The 21,167-nt window shown below is 36.5% G+C and overlaps 1 protein-coding gene across 1 annotated transcript in view; it reads left to right on the top strand.

Moving 5' to 3' along the window:
• CTNNA1 (catenin alpha 1) overlaps positions 1–21,167 on the top strand; it is a 134,729-nt gene that overhangs the window by 68,146 nt on the left and 45,416 nt on the right. Inside the window, 2 exon segments of the mRNA XM_043985392.1 lie at positions 20,480–20,504; positions 20,507–20,559. Of these exon segments, the coding sequence (XP_043841327.1) occupies positions 20,480–20,504; positions 20,507–20,559 (78 nt within the window).

The raw sequence follows: 21,167 nt of genomic DNA on the forward strand, positions 1-21,167 counted from the left end.
TTTCTGTTTCCCCCTTCATTCTTTCTAACAATAACATGTTGAGCTTTAATAAAAAATACTGCTAAATTTATCCTTTATTTGGTGTGGTGGTGGGAGGAAAAGGGTGGGTTGGGTCAGTTTTAATACCAAAGACCCTCAAGTCTTTAGAGCCGAACAGAACTATTTAGGACAAATAATAGGATTTGACTTAGTTTTTATCTTAGTCATTTGTATTTACCCCAGAATCTTACAAATCATTTAAATTGGTGATCTCAACTGGGGGTGAGGTGGGAAGGGGGAGGGGGTATAGCACTGGAATAATAGGGCATTTGCACATTTAATAGCTCCAACTGGCAGAATTCTACAGATGGAAGAGCTTACAGAACTGTCTTTGTGCTTAATACTGGCTGTTGTTGGAATCTCTAATGAACATAAAGGGGTACCCACATTTAGAATTTTTTAATGTGGTTGTTTTTCCTTTATGTAGGTTATTTTAGCATGTCCATTCATTTCTCCCTATTAATGAATAATAATTATACAAATTTATACAGCACTTTAAAATTGGGGTTTTTTTTTTCATAAGCAACTTGGTGAGATAGTCATATTATCCCCATTTTAGAGATAAGGAAACTGAGGCTAAGAGCGGTTAAGTGACTTGTTTGCTGTTTATGATAGAACTAAAACACAAACTCAGACCTACTGATTGAGTCCACTTTTCTTCCCTCCCTGAACTATATTTTTTCATTGGCTAGACCTTAATTTTTTTGGGGGGGGTGAGGCAATTGGGGTTAAGTGACTTGCCCAGGGTCAAACAGCTAGTGTTAAGTGTCTGAGGCTGGATTTGAACTCAGGTACTCCTGACTCCAGGGCCAGTGCTATCCACTGCGCCACCTAGCTGCTCCTAGACCTTAATTTTTTAAGATGGATAAACAATGTTTCTTGCTCCACTTTATTCCTCCCTGCCCTGCCTCTTCTGTATTTCCACTCTTTTTTTTTTTTTAAAAAGGACTAAAAACATCTTTTATCTTAGTGCTGGAAAGAATATTGTAAGATTAGGATTTCAAAAAACAAATTATAAATAGGCCTCAGATTTTATTCAACTGGAGTTAGTGGAAATGAATTTAGGAATCAAGGTACATGGGTTCTCTCCCAAACAAGCAGCATAACACTGGGCAAGTCACTTTATCTCTGGGGGGATTGGAGCTGGTGATTTCTGAGATTCTATGACCATAAGCAAACATGATGATATGTTCTGGTGAGTGTTTTTCTAGTTAGTGTTAATATAAAATCCACCATTTACTTTCTTTTTTGTGTTTTCTTTTTCCATTCTTATTTTTCGTTACTGTCTTGTTTTTACGTCACATAGCAAAGATTAAACAGTAAAATTAGTTCAGCTTAACCAGCTAAAATGTCTCCTCCAATGTATGTGATCTTTCTATACCCATAGTCCTGCATATCTAAAAAGGTGGGGGGAGGGAGCTGCATTTTCTCAGGAGGTAAGCTTGGTAATTATAATGAAAAAATGTTCAGTTTCTCCTTTGCTCCTTTCCTTCTGCATTGTTGTAGGTACTGTGCATATTTTTATCTTGCTTCTTTCTGTTATGTAAATCTTCTCATGTTTCTCAGTTCTTCATATTTATAATTTTTATGGAATAATATTCCATGGTACATCCATGTACCAGATTTTGTTTAGCCATTCCCCAATTGATTGGCATCTACTTTTTTCTTGGATTTGCTGTCACAGGTGTTTTTTGTGAATATTTCAACCCATTTGTTTTTAATAACAGGCATTTGATAAATATTCCCTATTGAAGTTGGATCTTAGTCCTTTCTCTGAACTCTATAGAACCTTCTCTCCAAAAGTCTCCATAGATTTATACTTGACTTTCCTCTTCATTCACGTGAGTGGAGAGTTTTTCCAAAAGTTCCCTTCTACTTTAAGAAGCAGTTTTTCCTGTTTCTCTTGTCAGAAGACTGGAAGAAATCTTTTTTCTCTACTTTCTGAAGAATGAAGTTCTTAAGCTAAGGCAAGATTTTATCAGCTATGCTGCTTTTTGGTAGAGTGAGCACTCCAGTAGCTGTTCAGATAATGAAAGTTCTCTGTTACTACTTTATCATCATGATGCCAGGATTCTAGAATTTCTTATCTAATTACTCTTTCTGTATAGGCTGTCTCTTTTTTATGCTTTTATGACACTTTTGTTTCTCTTTCCAATAATCTGCATACAAATGATGTTGTCATGATTTTTGGATTCCCTCATCTTGAGGGAATTCTCTTACCATAATATATTATTATTTTTTCCTTTTTGGGAGCCATGTTACAATCACAAACTCTGTCTTACAAAACCTCAGTGATACTTGTTAACCTGAATTGCCCTCCTATTGTTCATCCATACTATGTGCCCTTGTATTTAGACTTCTGGAGCAAAGGTTTGTTTTTGTTATTTGGTGGTAGTTGTCCTATATGATGGCTTCATACACACACATTTTATAGAGAGAGGTTGAAAGAGAGTGAAAGTGAATTTTCTTCTTTTCTTTTTAGTATAAAATCTACTTAAGTTCTCATGACTGAGAAAAAATTTTTTACCAACTCTTGTTAGTTGTTTTCCATCTTAGGGCAACAGCCCATCATTTCCCTATTTTAAGGATCACACAGAGATCCAAATTCTCTTCTTGGATTCTTTCTTACTAGGCTGTTTTGGTTCTCAGCTTCTTTCCCTTGAATAAATAACAGTTATGAAGACATCCTCTGTACCTCTGAAGATCTTCAGCTTCTGGTGCAGGACTTCATAATTCCAAGAATTGCTTTTAGATTTATCTATCCAGCTATCATTGCCCCCACCAGTAGGGGTAGCATTTGTTAGGTTTGACAAGTCTTCTAAAGGACCTGCTACTTCCTGTGTCTATGCCCTAGGAAGGCAGCAGGCCTTTCTTTCTTTCTTTTTTTTTAGTGAGGCAATTGGGGTTAAGTGACTTGCCCAGGGTCACACAGCTAGTAAGTGTTAAGTGTCTGAGGCCGGATTTGAACTCAGGGACTCCTGACTCCAGAGCCAGTGCTCTATCCACTGCGCCACCTAGCTGCCCCTAGGCCTTTCTTTTTAATGTGAGGCACCAGCTCTCTTAGTAAGTCACCAGCCAAACACTACTATTTGTTGTTCCCATACCCTGACCATTACTGGATAACACTTTTCAGGCTGGTACCTGGAGAGTCATACCACCTTTCATTGGACCCATCTTCTGAGAAGATCCAGAGGCTCCCATCTACAGAGGTAGTGCTCACAGTTCAAAGTATCTTCCTTTCCTCCCATCTGTGTCATACTCATACTCTTCTACTTTTTGAGATCCTGACATCAATTGGGATTCTCTTCCTTTATATCCTTTTTCTTATATTTTTCCTTGAAGTATGTCTGCTCCATCAAGGACCAGGTCATTCTCCCAGACAGTCTGGAGAATAGAAGATGTGGTTTCACTTTCAACTCCAGGAGGGTGCTTTGTACATAAATTGATGTTTCTTGGCAGTGACAAACCACAACAACTCTCTATAAGTCACAGCAAAATTCTCTTGCTGCCATAATTGGTGGAAACAGAACTGGTTATTTTTATGGGGGGGGGGTGGGGAGTGGTATTCTCAAATTGGAGCCATTGAGTTAAAATGTCAGCCACTTACCTACCCATGGGATCTTGACCAAGTCATGGAAACTTCTTATGTTGGATGAAATGATCTGTAAGATCCCTTCTAACTCTAAATTTATTAACTTTTCTCTGCTTTTTTTGATTGGTAAGTAGCAGATTCCTGGTGGGCTCTGGTGCAAGCAGATGTTTCCCTCATTTGTACTCTGTGACAAGGTCTCAAGTAGAAATAAAAGCTATGTTATTAATGTTGAACTAGGAGTCAGAAACACTTGGATGTGAATCTTGCCTTAGATACTTAGAAGCTCTATGGCCATAAGCAAGTCTCGTAACCTCTCTGCACTCTAGTTTCCTCAATTGGAAAAGAGGGATAATAATAGCATCCTCTTCACAGGATTGTTGTAATGGTCAGGTGAAATAAAAAGCACATTGCAAGTTGTAAAGTGCTGTTTAAATACTAGCTACAATAGTAACACTAATACCAACAATAATAATTTATTATTTATCTTGTTCACTGGAGTATAGATGCCTAAAGTTCTGGGACAAGTCATTATGCTGATATTTTTATCTTTAATGATCTGTGGACTAGTACTTAGGTAAATTAGCTAACTTTGACAAAAAGTAGTATACAAATCTTATAATTGGTAAGATGTGTTTCTAATTTTTATCTGATATACTAGAGCATAATTAAAATATTCATGACTTCAATTCTTTTCATTCACATTTGTAGTTTGCCTGCTTTAGTAATCAGTGCCACTTGCGTTTCTAGCTGATAGGGTATGAACGTTTCTGATTTGTTTCTCAATATCAACAGAACGACACACAATTTGTCCTGCTGTCTTTGATGTCAAGTTGGTCACCACAGTGTTTTCAGATAGGGCCAGCTTACAACCCTATGCCAGCTCATCTATTTCTTAGATTCATAGGAACTGTTTCATCACACTTATTTCAGTGCCGACCCAACCAGTGGTATTGCTAGAGCATAATTGACAAATATTTCAAGGTTCCTGCAAATCTACTTCAAATCTACAACAGTAGTATCAAGTTCCTGTTATACATTGCACTACTTGGCTTTTTCCTTCCTTTGTTGTTCTTCCCACTCCCATCATATGATGCATAATATTATTGTCATTAGAGAGTGGCAACATGGTATAGTCCATAGGTACTTAATCTTTTCTGTCATGGACCATACTTTGCCAGTCAGAAGCCAATGAGAATCTCTTCTCACAATAATATTTTTTAAACATAAAAACAAAACACATGTGATTACAAACAAAACCAGTTATCCAGAAATAAGGTTATCAAAATATTTTTTACAAGTTTATAAAGGCTAGGTTAAGAACCACTGGTTTGGTGGTTGGAGAGTCAGTCTAACTAAGGTGGAATGACCTTCTGACTACCCTGACACGTGCTGACTTTGTGGCCTGAGCAAATCACTTAACTCTCAGGGCTTCCTGAAATTCTCTAAATCTAGGTTGCAGCACAGACACTAATCAGCATTGCTTAGACCAGGGCATCTTAAACTTCTTACACACTTGTGACCCCTTTTCACTTAAGAAATTTTTTACGTGATCCCAGGTATATAGGTATATAAAATCGGTATACAAATCAAACATTTACTGCCAAATTTTTTGAGATTCCCACATTCAGTTTAAGACGCTAAATCACAAGTCTAGTGAACAAAACAAAACAAAAATATAACAGATGCATGTGGAATGGGTTAGAGAACAATAAGTTATTATTTTGCCAAAATTATATTTTAATATTGTCAATAGAAATAGTTTGGATTTTAAGGTTTTATTCAGTAACATTCATGTTTTGTTCATATTTGTTGAGACTGGAAACACTTTGGCCACATGAGAAGACAGAATTCATTGGGAAAGACCCTGAAGTTGGGAAAGATTGAAAGCAAAAAGAAAAGGGGACAACAGAATGAGATGTAATGTAAACAATGAACATGAACTTGGACAGACTTTGAGAGATAGTGGAGAATAAAAAGGCCTGGTGTGCTGTGGTCCAAGAGATCACAAAGAGTTGGATATGACTGAACAACAAAAACCTGGAAGGGTGGTGTTTGTGAGGTTCCGATTGTCTGTTAAATTAGATTATCATACTTCTATTTAAAAGATTTTTTGTAGGTATGGATGGGATACTGCCCAGTACAATTAATTTTTCACACATCCAAGGAACTTTGTAGTACTTGCATTGACATCACAATATGCAAAGCATATTTCCTAGCCTCTCTACTTTTTTTCATCAGGTAGTTACTTGGATAGCCTCAGTTCTATCAATTTCATATCGACAGCTTCACATTTTGAGCAACTTTGCTTTTGGCTTCCCTTTCTCTTATTGATGGGAAATATTGTAGTAGATAATTTCTAAGGTTCTTTCCAGGTCTTCATTTGTGAATTATGAACTGTGGATTCAATTCTCAGCAGATTAAGATGTGGTCTAAAGTTTAGGGGTGGTGAAATAGATGGGAGGAGGAACTCAACTCTGCTAATATATGCAACTATTACTTAAAGTGGGAACATTTTGAAATTATCATAATATGATGTTGTGGACACTAACAACACATTCTAGAATTGCTTCCTATTGAGGTAAGAGGAACAAAATTTAGCTTTCAGTTTCTAAAGTGACATGGAAGAGTTTAAATGGTTAAACTTAAAAGTAGAAAAACGTTGGTAACTTATGATTATGCAATACTCTGAATGATGGCATTTTCAAAAAAAAGCAAAGAAATAATTCAGTTCAATAGTTTTACTTAATGTAAGAGTCTAAATTAATCATTATAATAGTAGTGCTCTACTGGTAAGTAATGAAAAGCTTGCCACATCCCATACTTAACCTACCAAATAAATGGAGATCTACACCTGTATCAGAAACTGCCTCAGGGAGCTTTTCACAGAAGAATACATTATCCCTGCCTCTGGTAGTGTTGGCCCTTAAGCAATCCCCTCGTGACAACTACTGGTTCTAGCAGAACCTCTCTCCTCCCCCCCCAATCAGAGGCAGGAATTTACAGAGGTCCCTAGAACTGACAGCATTCTAAGGGACAAACTTAGTTCTCCTCTGTGTTAGAACCTGTATTATTGGGGAAAAGATTCACATTGTCTGACTTAACATCTGTTCTAAAGAAAAGATGTCCTTCATTTCAGTATCTGATTATCTATTAAAAAAGTTGGAAGTTACCTATAGAGATATGAGGTATTAAGTATATACCTGCTAGTATTTTAAAGATACAGTTAGAAAAGAAGAAAATCATAAAATTCACAGCTTCCATTAGTTTTTCGGTGTAGTCAGAGATGATTATGTGATAAATAACATTCAGAAAGTATGTTTCTCATTAGATCTTTTCAGGTATATATTTGGAAAGGTACTGCTACAGATGGGAAACTTTCCTCTATTAATTTCTATTAATCTGACTTTTGCCTTTGTTTACTAGATTAGATGGATAGATAACACGCTGGGAGGAAAATAGTTTTTCCAGCTGCAGAAATTCACACGAATGAACGTGTACAATCACCATTCTAATGTAATGAGTTATTCAGGATTTGATTTCCCACGTAGGAAAATAAGGGCTCACTATATCATAACTATGAGTCATAGATTAGAAAGGAGATTTCCTTTTCATAAGAAATTGGAGACATTGACCTTATACATTGAACTACATTGGAGCCTAATGAACTTATTATCATTTACCATGGGCATAAAAAAAATTTCCATGTGATCTTTTGAGTTCATTCATGATTCCTGTCATCAAATCTTTTAGTTTATCTGGTCTACTGAATTGTTTTATAATCTCCCTTTGGCAAACTAGGGATAGTCTTTTATTTTAAAAAAAGGAAAAACCTTTGGAAAAAAGGAAAGATCTTTGTTCATGTAAAATCATTTTGTCTTGCACCCCCAGCTACCTATTAACATCTCAAATTGGATGTTTTATGGATTATTTTAAACTCATTTACAAAACAGAATTCATTCTTTGCCTGCTTATTACCTTTGAGGGTACTACCATCCTTCCAGTCACCCAGGCTGCTGCCCCGCAAGCCCCCCACCCTTTCACTTTTCTTATTCTCTCTCTCTCTCTCTCTCTCTCTCTCTCTCTCTCTCTCTCTCTTCCCCCTTGCAAAACCCTTTTGGTTCACCTGCCTGACTCAAGTCTCTCCCCACTCCAGTCCATCCTCTAGTCAGCCATCAAATTGATCTCCTGAAAATGCAAGTCTGACCATATTGCCTCTCCATTCAGTACACTCTAGTCACCCCCTACTTATTTCCAAGATTAAATATAAAACCCTCTCTTTGTCTTCCAAGCTCTAATAACCTGACCCCTTCCTACATTCCCACACTTGTTGAACCTTATTTCGGGCACTCTGCAATCCCCTGAATCCAATTCTCTCCTTATTGTTCCTTGTAATTGACATTCAGTATCCCAACTCCAGAAAAGCTTAGCCTACTCTCCTTCATCCACTGTCTCTGCCTCCTACCTTCTGGCTTTCTTCAAGTCTCAGCTGAAGTGTCACTTTCTAGAAGAAGCCTTTACTCGTCCAATTTTCTGTTTCCTACCTCACCATAGTTATTCCAAATATCCCTTCCCTCCCAAAGAGCCATCCTTTACACCATTGTATTTTTTGTCAGAGAGGAGAAGAAAAAAAGTCCAGCACTAGTGATTGATACATTGGAAAAGACTGAAAACAAGTGCAATGAGTAACTTCGGAGTACCTCCTTCCTTGAAGGGTTATGTGAAATCACAAGAAAACCAGAAGAAATAAAAAAAGAATAATCAGAACATATTATGTACAATAATATGTTTACAAAACCAAGAACACAAAAGATAGAGGGATACTTTCAAAAATATAAAATACTCTATAGAATGATACCAAAATATTAAATAACCAAATCAAAGAAAAGTAAATCGATCTAGCTGTAAAGGAAATATGGGGGAGGGGAAAAAAACCTCTCTCTCTTTCTCTCTCTCTCTCTCTCTCTCTCTCTCTCTCTCTTTTCTTTTTTTAATAAAAGTATTTTGGGGCAGCTAGGTGGCACAGTGGATAGAGCACCGGCCCTGAATTCAGGAGGATCTGAGTTCAAATATGACCTCAGACGCATAACACTTATAGCTGTGTGACCCCAGGCAAGTCATTTAACCCCAATTGCCTCACACCCCCCCAAAAGTATTTTTTTATTTTCCAGTTACATGTAGAGAGATTTTTCAACATTTGTTTTTATAAGATTTCTAATATCAAATTTTTCTCCCTCCCCCCTCCCCAAGACAGCAAGTAATCTGATATAGGTTATATATGTACAATCACATTAAACATATTTCTGCATTAGTCATGCTATGAAAGAAGAATCAGAACAAAAGGGGAAAACCTCAAAAAAAGAAAAAGAACAGCACCAAAAACCAAAAGAAACAGTAGGGTTCAATGTGCATCCATACTCCACAGTTCTTTTTTTTTTTTCTGGATTTGGAGAGCATTTTCCATCATGAGTCCTTTGGAACTATCTTGTATATTGCTGAGAAGAATCAAGTCTATCACAGTTGATCAACACATAATGTTGATAATACTTTGTACAATGTTCTCCTGGTTCTGCTTATCTCACTCATCATCAGTTTGTGCAAGTCCTTCCAGGTTTCTCTGAAATATGCCCGCTCGTCTTTTCTTACAGTACAATAGTATTCCATTACATTCATATACCACAACTTGTTCATCCATTTCCCAATTGATGGGGAACCCCTCGATTTCCAATTCCTTGCCACCACAAAAAGAGCAGCTATAAATATTTTTGTACATGTGGGTCCTTTTCCCTTGAAGTAAAACAACTCTTGATCCCGACAATTTCATGGGAGAATTCTACTGATCTTTTAAAGAAGTTAGTACCCATACCTCCCAAATTATTCTCAAAAGTTGAGAAACAAAGAACCCTGCATATGCATAGTCATAATACCTAAAACCAGAGAAAGATAAAACAGAAAGAGAACTGTAGACCACTATTATTAATAAACATCGGACTTAAAAATTTATAAAATCCTATTAAATAGACTATAGCAGTTTAAGAAATCATTCATTACATCAAGTGGGATTTATACCAGGGATGCAAGGATAGTTCAACACTAGGAAAATAACATAATGAATCATATTAAAAACCAGAATATCCAGAACTACATGATCATTTCAATATATGCAGAAAAAGCCCCAGACATCATTTATGCCATGTACATTTATATACATCATTTATGCTATTGTGGAAGATTAGGCACACTAATACATTATCAGTGGAGCTGTGAAGTGGTACGGCCATTTTGAAAAGCAGCTTGGAATTATGCAAATAAAATGACCAAAATGTCCATATCCTTTGAACCAGAGACTCCATTACTAGGCTTATACTCCTATTTTTTTTTTCTTTTAGTGAGGCAATTGGGGTTAAGTGACTTGCCCAGGGTCACACAGCTTAGTAAGTGTTAAGTGTCTGAGGCCAGATTTGAACTCAGGTACTCCTGACTCCAGGGCCGGTGCTTTATCTACTGCACCACTTAGCCGCCCTTATGCCCTATTTTTAAAACTATTTTTTGTATATAGTTGTTTGCATGCTATCTTTCCCAGTAAACTGTGAGCTCTTTGAGAGTATTTTCCCTTTTTTGTTCCCTGTCTTAGCATAATGCTCAGCACATTTTAGGCACTTAACAAATACTGACCAATAAATTTACTGACTGCTTGACTGACAATGATCTATTAAAATGAGGACTAAGTAAATCCCAAAGATTGGACACTTTTAAAAAAACACTTTGGATTTATGTTTCTAATTTGGTAACTTTTTCTTTCAGGTAAGAATATAAAATTTTAACCACCCCATGTATGCATTGTATTAGGATGTACTTTCCTGTGCATCTCACATGCAAATTCCAGGAAGCTTAGGAATGCACAGTCGTCCCTTGTTAGGACTCTGATAAAACCCTGGACTGTTGAGCCTGTATGGTGTAGGGTAAGGAGGAACAAAGTTCTTGACTAAAAACTCCAGCTGTACCTGTTCAACCTTGGACAAGTCTGGGCTTGTCTCTGGGCTCTAGCTTCTTATCTGTAAAATGAACAGGTTGAGCCAGATGGCCTTGTAGCTCTCTCTCTCTCTGGCTTTTGGGACCTGTGATCTGCCTTCTCAATTCATGTTGAAATGTATTTTGTCAACAACTGTATGAGTAACTTACTATGCAGGCATTAACTAAAATGTAATTTAATGACTTGTTTCATTTTACAATTTGTTTTTAAATATGAAAGAGGAGAATGGAGGAAAATCAACAGAAAATTTATTGTAAAAGAAACTCCAGGTTATGTTCACATTTCAGTACAAGTTTAGCACTATTTCTTGTACCTTGTATATAAAGTACTTCATCTGAAATCTAGAGTACTTAAGAATGAAAACTAATTCTTGAATAGAACTGCAGACTCTATGGAAAATTCAGTTATTTTCACTGTGCTTACTAAGGCGGAAGATGGAATGATGTATCTGGTGACATTTTTGGTGCTTTGGGTTATAAACAAACGTTTTCTGTTGACCAGAAAATTCAGTTGCTTAGGCTGGGTGTGAATTCTTAACATGTGGCCATCCCCCATTATAGTGGAGTTTGAGTTTCCCTCCTACTACTTCCGGTTTGGTACTATCATTCATGAGATTGTGGTCATAACCTTTTGACTTTGTTAGTATTGCTTTAAATATTTTAGTGTAGTGAATGATAACTGAGAGGAAAATGACTCCTGCTCAATAATTCTTTGGAACTCAGTAGCGGTGATGTGTCAGAAGCTCATTATTGTCATTCTCGCAAGAATGGGCAACCCAGTGTGCAGCTGGTGGGTGCCAAGAACGGGGGGCTCACGGCCCCTGTTTTAACCCCTAGTCCTAGGGCATGGCCCCTCCCCTTTTTTCATCACTGGCCGAATACTTTAAGGGTTACAATTTATGAACAAAAACTAGCTAACTAGAACTAAGTATTCCTAACCCTAATTTCCATAATTATTCTTTGGGTTCTTAGCCAATGGGGGAGGTGACACAGACATTTCTTCAATCTTCCCTTATATGGACGGACAGCCAGGAGAGGACCTAATTGATACCAGCTCAGGGCTCCTGGAACTATGTGATCTTGTTTGCTGGAGGGGAAGGAGGGGGGTACTGAGACCTTTTTCCTCAACCAGGTCCTGAGGAGTGTTACTTGAATGGTGACTATTATATCCTTAGTGAGAGGAGAGATTTCCCTTTTCCTCACAATAACTATTAAGGAATGATACTGGGTGCTGATACATCTTAGACATTTGCTTGATATTAGCAGTCAATAAGTTAGTGGTGAATGTGGTGTTCTATAATGAAACCATCCCTATCATCTGTATTCTTTATAGCTTGGTAAAATGTGACACTTAATCAGGATGAATGTCATTGTGTCCTATACCAACATGTAATTGGACATTATTTATTTGTTGAGGTCATTGGGGGAGGACGTTCAAAAACAGAAGGGGAAGAAATTGCCTCTCTCTTTTTTTTAGACTTTTATTTTCCAAGTTACCATGTAAAAGAAAATTTTGACATTTTTTTTTTTAAACTTTGTGTTCCAACTTCTCATCCTCTGTAGAGAAAATGGTATCACAAAATTCCTTTCTGGGAACTCTGGAACATTTGATTTGTGGCCTCATTTGTGAGAAGGATAGCTCAGAAGATATCAAGTAATATTTTCTAAATGTAGCTTTCTAAAAGTGTAAAGGGCCTCGAGATGGCAGAATAGTGTATATGTAGCATTATTCACTGTAGGCTGCTATTTCTGAATATAGCGACCTGATACAGCCTAGTCATAGGATTGTTTTAATTGTATATTTTACCGAGCCTACAGTGGTTTCACATAACTTTTCATCAACTTATAGTTCTCACCTTTTTGCCTCTCTTAATTGTTCTGGAGAGGTTTTTAGAGATGTTTCTAGAGAGGCTTTTTCATATTGAAAGCTAGCTACTGTTCCTCCTGGAGCTAGGTCTGTGCTTCAGGGCCTCTTTCTCCCCAAGGGCCCCTGCATCATTTCAGTGGCTGTACCCCTTCTTTAAGATGCTCTTTCATGTGATCTTCTTACCCCCAGCCCCCAAAAAGTATTTATTAAATGCCTACTATGTGCCAGGCATTTGTTCAAATACTGGGAATGCCAAGACAAAAGCAAAAGGGATCTATGCACTCAAGAAGCTGAAATTCAAATAGGATTATAGCATGTACCAAATAGAATTACATATACAAGACAGATCAAATTAAAGTATTGACCTGGGGGAAGAATAAGGATTTGCTGTTGCCCCCTTTTCTGGCCTTAAGTGTGAGTTCAATACTGTCTACCTGTTTCACTGTAATTAGTGGAAGAGGATGTGTTAAAATTGTTTCTGAAGACATTCTGACTCTCTTGAGCACAACAGTCATTGTGTACTTAACTCTTTTTTTCCTGTTTTAATGGCTGATGCAATGTGTTTAATTAGATTTTCTTGTTAAATTAATTAGGACTAGTATTTTCTTTAATCCAACCTTTTTCCTCAACTAAAACAAGCTTATTTAAAACACAGTTATCTTCAGGGTTAAAACATTACCATTCTCTACTTCCTTACTTTGGATACATATGAACTTTAGAAAAACCCTTCATACAACTAATAAAAGAATGTGGACAAAAGGGAATATAAATCATATGTTCAGCACTTGTGGAGGGACACAATGGCACAAGCTAGAATGATACCAAAACTTACATGACAAGTTCATTTGGGTAAAATAAGATGTGAGTCAGGAGGGCCAGAAGTTAACCTCTTCAATTGGCAAGATTTCATCTTGCATTGTAGTACAGTGGGAAAAGGGTGCTGGTTTGGGAAGATAGATATGTATTCAATTCAAATCCTATTGAGGCAGCTAGGTGGCTTAGTGGAAAAAAGAGTACTGGGCCTGAAATCAGTCCAGTCTCAGTCATGAACTAGTGATGAGACTCTGGGCCTCAGTTTCCTCATCTTTAAAATGGGGATAATAATAACACCTACATACACCATGTTTGTTGTAAGGATCAAAGGAGAAAATAATTGTTAAATGCCTGGGGTATATTAAGTGCTATATAAATGTTAGTTATTACTACCACCACCACACATTTGACCTTTTAGTAAGTTTTTTAACCTCTGTCTCAGATTCTTTAACAGTAAAATGAAGGCATTAGATGACGAGTTGGCGAGTTGGGGACAACAAGTGGTTTGGCTGGAGCACAGGAAGGAATTCCTATACAATAAGGTTATTTTAGCCCCAATTTGAGACCAAACTTCCATCAGTAAGCTTTTCCTCTTGAACAGTGGAAAATGGACTGGGAGAAGATGGTGTTAGGAGGCTTCGGTCCAAATCCCAACTCACATATTCCCTCAAACTTAAATTTATTCCTTTGTAAAACAAAGGGATTGGACTAGATATTCTGTGATATCTCTTTCAACTTGAAATCTTTTGCCCTATAGTAACCCTCTTTTTCTCAGAATTTTCAAAGCTTTTATGCCCTATGTTGACTGACTGTACAGTTTAAGACTGAATTTTATACTATTTTGTATTTTCATGTATCAGTGAAATCGCTGCAGCTAGATTGTAAAAAATCTTTGAAAGTGACTATGCCTTAGTCCTTTTTAAAAAAATTAATTTTGTTATAACATAAACCTAGATAAAATAACAGCAGTAAGTTTGCTTTGTCACCCATCTGGCCTCTTTTCCATCTGTGTGCTTATAAAGTTTTGTTTTGTTTTGTTTTTTACTGTTTATTATCATAGTTATAGTCAATATATGTTTTCCTAATTATGCTGGTACCACTTTGTATTATTTCTCTCATTATTTTTGTGACCTATACGGTGATATATATACTAAAAAAACCCCAACCATTTATTTTCATCACAGAATTTATGTAAATCTGTTTTGTATTAGTATTTTGTGTAAATTAATAACAATTTTAGCCACCACTCAATTTGTCCCCTCTACTCCCCCAAACTTCTCAGTAATCACATTGAGTTTTTGAAGGCTTAGCATTCTGAATTGAATATTGAATATGATTTCTTGTTCCCCTGCCCAATTTGATTCCTGTGAAGAAACTTGATATTGATGTGCCACTGCCTTGTTTTCAAGTTGTAGATAACTCCTCAGTAAAGTGAAACTACATTTCAAATATACCTCCTTGATCAGTGGAAGGAAACTTTGTTGACTTCCTCATTCATAAAATTGGAAATAGAGTGACCACTAAGCAAGACTGCACCTGAGCAGGAATTCTCTAACATCTATAACAAGGAGTGTTCCATCCTTTGAAGATCTTCAATAATGATAACTCCAGTGTCTCCTAAAGTAGTCCCAATCTACTTTTGGGGGGTGGGGGTGGGGCAATGGGGGGTAAATGACTTGCCCAGGGTAACACAGCTAGTAAGTGTCAAGTGTCTGAGGCTGGATTTGAACTCAGGTTTTCCTGAATCCAAGGCCAGTGCTCTATCCACTGTGCCACCTAGCTGCCCCCTCCAATCTGCTTTTGAATATCTTTCTTCTCCCCCCCCCACGTCAAAATCTACCTTTCTTTAAAAAGATTACATTCATGTGTTTTAGGAATGGGCCTTACTACTGTTGAATGCATATTATCTATTGCAGAATATCGCTCAAACAAGATACACCATTTGTCACTTGAATTTGGCCCATAAAACAGTGTATAACAATAATAGAAAATTATTATCACTATTTTAGGGTTCAATCCATTCACACAGAGAAGTGTCCAACCGCCCTTTCACCTTTCCGCTTTATTCTGCATATAGACCAGTTGTAAGTGGTATTCGTTGCAGGGTAATTTTATTAAATAATTGAAACCCCAAATTTCACATTTGGTCTTCATTTTTAAAAAGTGAGGATACTTCAATTTAAAAAACAATTCGGTCTAATATAAAAGTGTCAGTAAATACCTGCTACAGAATTGCCCCCCTCCTGATTAATGAGGCATAAACCTTTATTTCCCATGGTAACAAGAAAGACAAATTGATTTTTAGGGTGGTTTGAGTAAGACAAGAATTAACAGATTCATAGTGTGGGTTGCATCTTAAAGTGTATCTTGTTATGCTACTGTAATTCACAGGAATATTGCTGTTAAAGGCCTCATAGTTTGAATTTCTTGATAGGGTTTTCATTTGGAGAAATGATCTTATTGGAATTGAGGAACATTACTATCCAGAAAATCATATATTGAAATACAAAATACTTTAATGATAATCTCTTTAGAAGGCAAAGGCCTTGTCTCTTTTCTATGTTGGTTCACATAGAAGGCCCGTAATAGGCATTAACTTGATTTAATGCATTTTTAGTTATCTTGATGCTTTGCTTCATTAATTTTACATTTAAGAATTGATGAACAAGTTTCATTGTCCAATTTTTACAGCACAAGTGCATCTTTACAACCCTTTGACATAGATACATTGTGCAGATGTACCCATTTTACGGAAAACCAGCAGCTTGGACTAAATGTGCTTAAATTTGATGGTCATACCATAGGTATATGAAATCAGTCTCCTTTGAGGGCTCCTTATGATGCCTTTAAAGATTGTCTCATTTAAAAGACATTACTTAAATCTATGAGCAAGGACAGTCTGGATACTCAGACAACAATGAAATGGCTTCCACCTTCAGGAGCTTATATTATTGGGAATGGGATAATGGGATGCTTTAGAGAAGGCTAGGAACTTGAGGCTTAAAGAAGATAAGATGCATTCTGATGTGCAGCTGAAACCTTTCTGTTTTGTCTCCCCTTATTTAATGGGAATCCTAGAGTGCAGAGTATCTTAGTTTGAATCTCAGCACTTAGCACAGCAGTTTGCACATAGTAAGATTTTCTTATGCTATACTTATAGTTTAATCTCAGAGGCAAAAAAGCCATTCGTGTTTAAAACCAAACAAACAAACAACAGATCAGATTTCTTCCTGGGCAGATTTTGACAGTTATATGGAGGATGATTTTGAGAAATAAGAAACTAGATTCAGGGAGCTGAGTTAGAAGCCTACTATAATCATTCAAGGGAGAGGCTTTGAACAAGACTGGTTACCAAGTGAGGAGAGCAATGGGAATAGATGCCTCATGGAACCAACAAAACAAGTCTAGTCTCTCTTTCACACGACAGCCCTTCCGGTACTTGAACAAGACTACATGCTCTCCCTGGAATACACAAAAACACATAACAGACATGTGTACATACAAAAGTATAGAAATAATTTAAATTCAAGGGAGATAGGGACAGACCGAGTCAAGTACTAGGGGATGAGTAGTAGAGTTAAGGGAGAGAATCGGGTAAGTAAGGGACTCTTCCTAATAAGCAAAACAATCCATTTATTGGATGAAGGAATATGAACGGGAAAAAAAAAGTAAAATATTGGATCAGGAGTGAGTAAGAAGAACTGTAACAAAGAGGAAACAGGATATTTCGTTTATAAGATAAGTAAATTCCCTGAGGCTCACAGAATTTTATTAGAAAACAAATCTAAAATATATTTACAGAAACCAATTGAAGACCCAATATTGGGGGCAGCTAGGCGGTGCAGTGGATAAAACGCTGGCCTTGGATTCAGGAGGATCTGAGTTCAAATCCAGCCTCAGACACTTGACACTTACTAGCTGTGTGACCCTGGGCAAAGTCACTTAACCCTCATTCATAGATTCATAGAGTTTAAAATGAGGTGCTGGAGTAAAATTTATTATGCTGCAGCTGAACCTATATCGAAAAGGATATAAAGAGGTAATCAGGGGAATTACATTGTGCAAAAGGCACCACAGGTAATGAGTCAGTATTAGCATTTAATATCATAACATCTAAACATTTAAATGAAAAGGTTATTAAGTCAGAGGGAGATAGATATCCTAAAGCTATGATAGTGGAGGACCTAAATGTACCTCTTTCAGATCTAGACAAATCTACCAAAAGATAAACAGCAAAAAGCTAAGGACCCAAGTAGAACATTAGGGGAAAGATAGTAAGGCTAGATCGCTGGTGATTCATGAATAGAAGCAAAGAAATTATATACTTCTTCTGCTGTACATTATACTTTACAAAAATTGACTATGTATTGGAGTATAAAGAAACTTACCCAAACATATTGAATGACAGAAAAAATGAGTATATTTATTGATTGTAATATGATAAAAAAATTTGTTCAACTGCCCTTAAAGAAAAAATTTGAAAGCAATTGAAATCTAAATAACATCTAAAGAACTTGTGGATCAAAGAATAAATTGAAATTTTCATCATTTGAGAACTATTTGTTCATATTTTTTAACCATTTATAAATTGGAAAAAATGGTTAATAGTTGATAGATAAACAGATAAGATATATGTATAGTTTTCCTCTTTTCTCTCCCCCCATACCAAACTCTTATCAGAGAAATTGATAAAAAGATTGTTTCCCCATTGACCACTTTCTTTTTTATCCTAAGTACATTAATGTTTTCTGTGAAGAAGCTTTTTGTTTCATGTAATTAATCAAAGTTATCTGTTTTATCTCTTGTTTGGTTAAGACTGCCATCTCTTATCCATAGCTGAGAGAGGCATATAATGTATTTCTCTTATAGTGTGTTCCTTAATATTAAGGTGGCATATCCATTTAGAATGTATTGTAAAGTGTGTTGTAAGGTGTTGGTCTAAGCCTAATTTCTGCCAGAGTGCTTTCCAGTCTTCCCAGCAGTTTTTATCCAATAGGGAATTTTTCCTAGAGTAACTTATGTTTTCTGCATTATCAAACACTGGCTTATTGAGTTCTGTTGTTTCTGAATTATACTTATCTAGTCTGTTCTATTGACTTATCTCTATTATTTAGCCAATATGAGTTTGGTTATAACTCCCTCATTTTCTAATATAGTTTGAGGTCTGTAGGTGTCTCTTCTCCCTCTGTTCTTTATTCTTTAAGGAGCCTTATAATTGTAATTATCCACATGTTCTCTGTACTTTGGGAGGTTGATCCCCAGGCATGCATTGTGTCCTTATTGAAATGGAAGAACTAGATAACAATCTGTCAGTATAGAGTATCACCCAGGATAAAATTGACAATTTTGATGTAAAACTGCAAAGTCTTTGCACAAACAAACATAATCTAGAAATTAGAAGGGAAATGGATGTGCTTGGGGAAAAACTTTGCTATAAAACTATCAACAATCATAAAACAATGAAAGTTAAAGCAACTCTAAACCTCTGTTCAAGGACTCCCCGTCCTACCCCCCCTTCCAGTCAGATGGCAAGGATGATAAAGAGATGAGAAATGTTGGAGTTGCTATATGTGGACCTTTGGCATTCTGGGATTCAGTTTGGATCTATATCCAGTGTATCCTGGCATATCCTTTGACCTAGCTACTAGGCCTTTCTCTCAAAGAAATTATAAAAAATCTGTGTGAAAAAAATACTTGTAGCAGCTCATGGTAGCTAAAAATGGGAACTAAGGGAAATATCCTATTGGTGAATGGCTAACTAAATGTAGTATATGAAAATAATGTAATATTATTGTGCCATAAGAAATTATAAAATGGAAATTTTCAAAGGAAATTGGGAAGTCCTTTTCAAACTGATACATATCGAAGTTAGGAGAACCTTTTATATAATAACAACAAAATAAGAGAAAAAAAGTTTGAAAGACTGCACATGTCAAACCACTAGTCCAAAAGATTAAAATGAAACAGAATACTCAGGACAGAGAAGTGATGAATTGGGGGGAGGGGGGAGAGCAATGAGGGTTTAAGTGACTTGTCCAGGGGTCACACAGCTAGTAAGTGTCTGAGGCTGGATTTGAACTCAGGTCTCCTGAATCAGGGCCAATGCTTTATCCACTGCGCCATCTAGCTGCCCCAGTGATGAACTTTTTGATGAAGAAAGAGCCAATGTTTTCAGAGATGCTAATGATGGGAATTTATTTTTGCTGGCTATGTAGTATGTATTACACTAAATTGGAGATTGGGGTACTGGTAATAACATTTATTTAAGATATTGTATGAAATTTTATTTTTAATTTAAACTGGCAGACAATGGTATTTTGTGGCAGCATTTAAAAATTTTTTTTACTTCTCCATTTAATTGGTTAAGATATCTAATGTCTTAATTGATTTATCCCCGGATATGGTTATCTTTAGCTAGCAGTAATGCCTTTTGTCCCATTCCTTCCATCTACAGTTATTTTGAAGTCCAGGTCTTTATTCTGCTTGGAATGATACCTGGCCAAAGCTCAGATCAGCTTATCCTCTAGAGAAATAATTGATTTGCATACCTTCTATTTAATAGTGGCTAATGCGTTCTCGTCTCTGTAATACAATTACATTAAGCTTAGTCTAGAACTTTAAAAACATGATCAAAGTGATATTACAAAGCTTTTATATTCTAGCTGCATTACTATACGCTGTCTGACTGACTCACGGCACTCCTTACATTTAAATTCATTGTTTCAGTGCCAGATGCCATCTGTCATATCATGAAAAACTTAAGATCTTGGAGTTCATCAAAATTAGCTCTAACCTTCTTATTTGTATGACCAAGATAGTTGGTTCATTAATGATGATAGTGTGACTGGACCCTTTAAAGCCAAGTCTTGAGCAAAATTTTTTTGTCTTTTATCCTTTCATATTTTCACAAAACCTGCATGATGTACAATTAGCTGATTTTCTGCCTAAGGAAATTTCAGGTCTAAATGTTTGTTGTGAACTTAGAGATTTCCCTAATTTTTCCAACTTTAATTTAGAAAAACACTGTGTATTATTTATCCACCTTTGTGTTTGTCACCATTTGCTCTTTAAGGTCATCATCCTGTATAAAATGCAACAGGATATCATAAGTGTTTTTTTGTTGTTGTTTTCTTTTACAGGCTGGACGTAAAGAAAGAAGTGATGCTCTAATTCTGCAATAGACAAAAATGACAAAAAGACCAGAGATTTACGAAGACAGGTATGTTAGAGAAAGATTTAACTTAATGTTAAATGATTTATTTATTTTTTAAATGTTGATTTTTATAATTTTATGCTTGGGGAAGTATTGATTTTAATATGAAAAGAGGCTTCTCTTAATATTAACCCAGGGACTGGTAGGTTAATAAATTTTCTGGATTTGGTGTAAAAAATGTTATTGCAAAGGGGCAAAAATTTTAGTGCAAATGTATTGCCACCTACTATCTATATCCCTGGGGTGACTAGTTTGCTTCTTGCATTCTGGTCCAGAAAATATCCTTAGCCTTAACCTCCCCCTGCCCCACCCCATCCCCCAATCTAAGGACCCCCCCCCCCCCAATATATATGGTGTGTGTGTGTGCGCGCGCGCGTGCGCGTACACGCACACACCCACAACACCTTTTGTATATATTTGTTAATCTTGCTTGGATCCTAGAATTGATAGAGATTGGACCCAAGCTGTTATCATGATTTTCCAAGCTGTTACCATAGCTATCTGTGGGATATCTCAGTCACTTTGATCATGGGTCAGTTCATATCTTCTCACTGAAGGGGAAAGAGCAGCTGGCTTTCTTGCTAACTTATCCAGTTATGTCTTGACCTTGGTTT

Source organism: Dromiciops gliroides, chromosome 2 (genome assembly GCF_019393635.1).
Source record: "Dromiciops gliroides isolate mDroGli1 chromosome 2, mDroGli1.pri, whole genome shotgun sequence".
Lineage (NCBI taxonomy): Eukaryota > Metazoa > Chordata > Mammalia > Microbiotheria > Microbiotheriidae > Dromiciops > Dromiciops gliroides.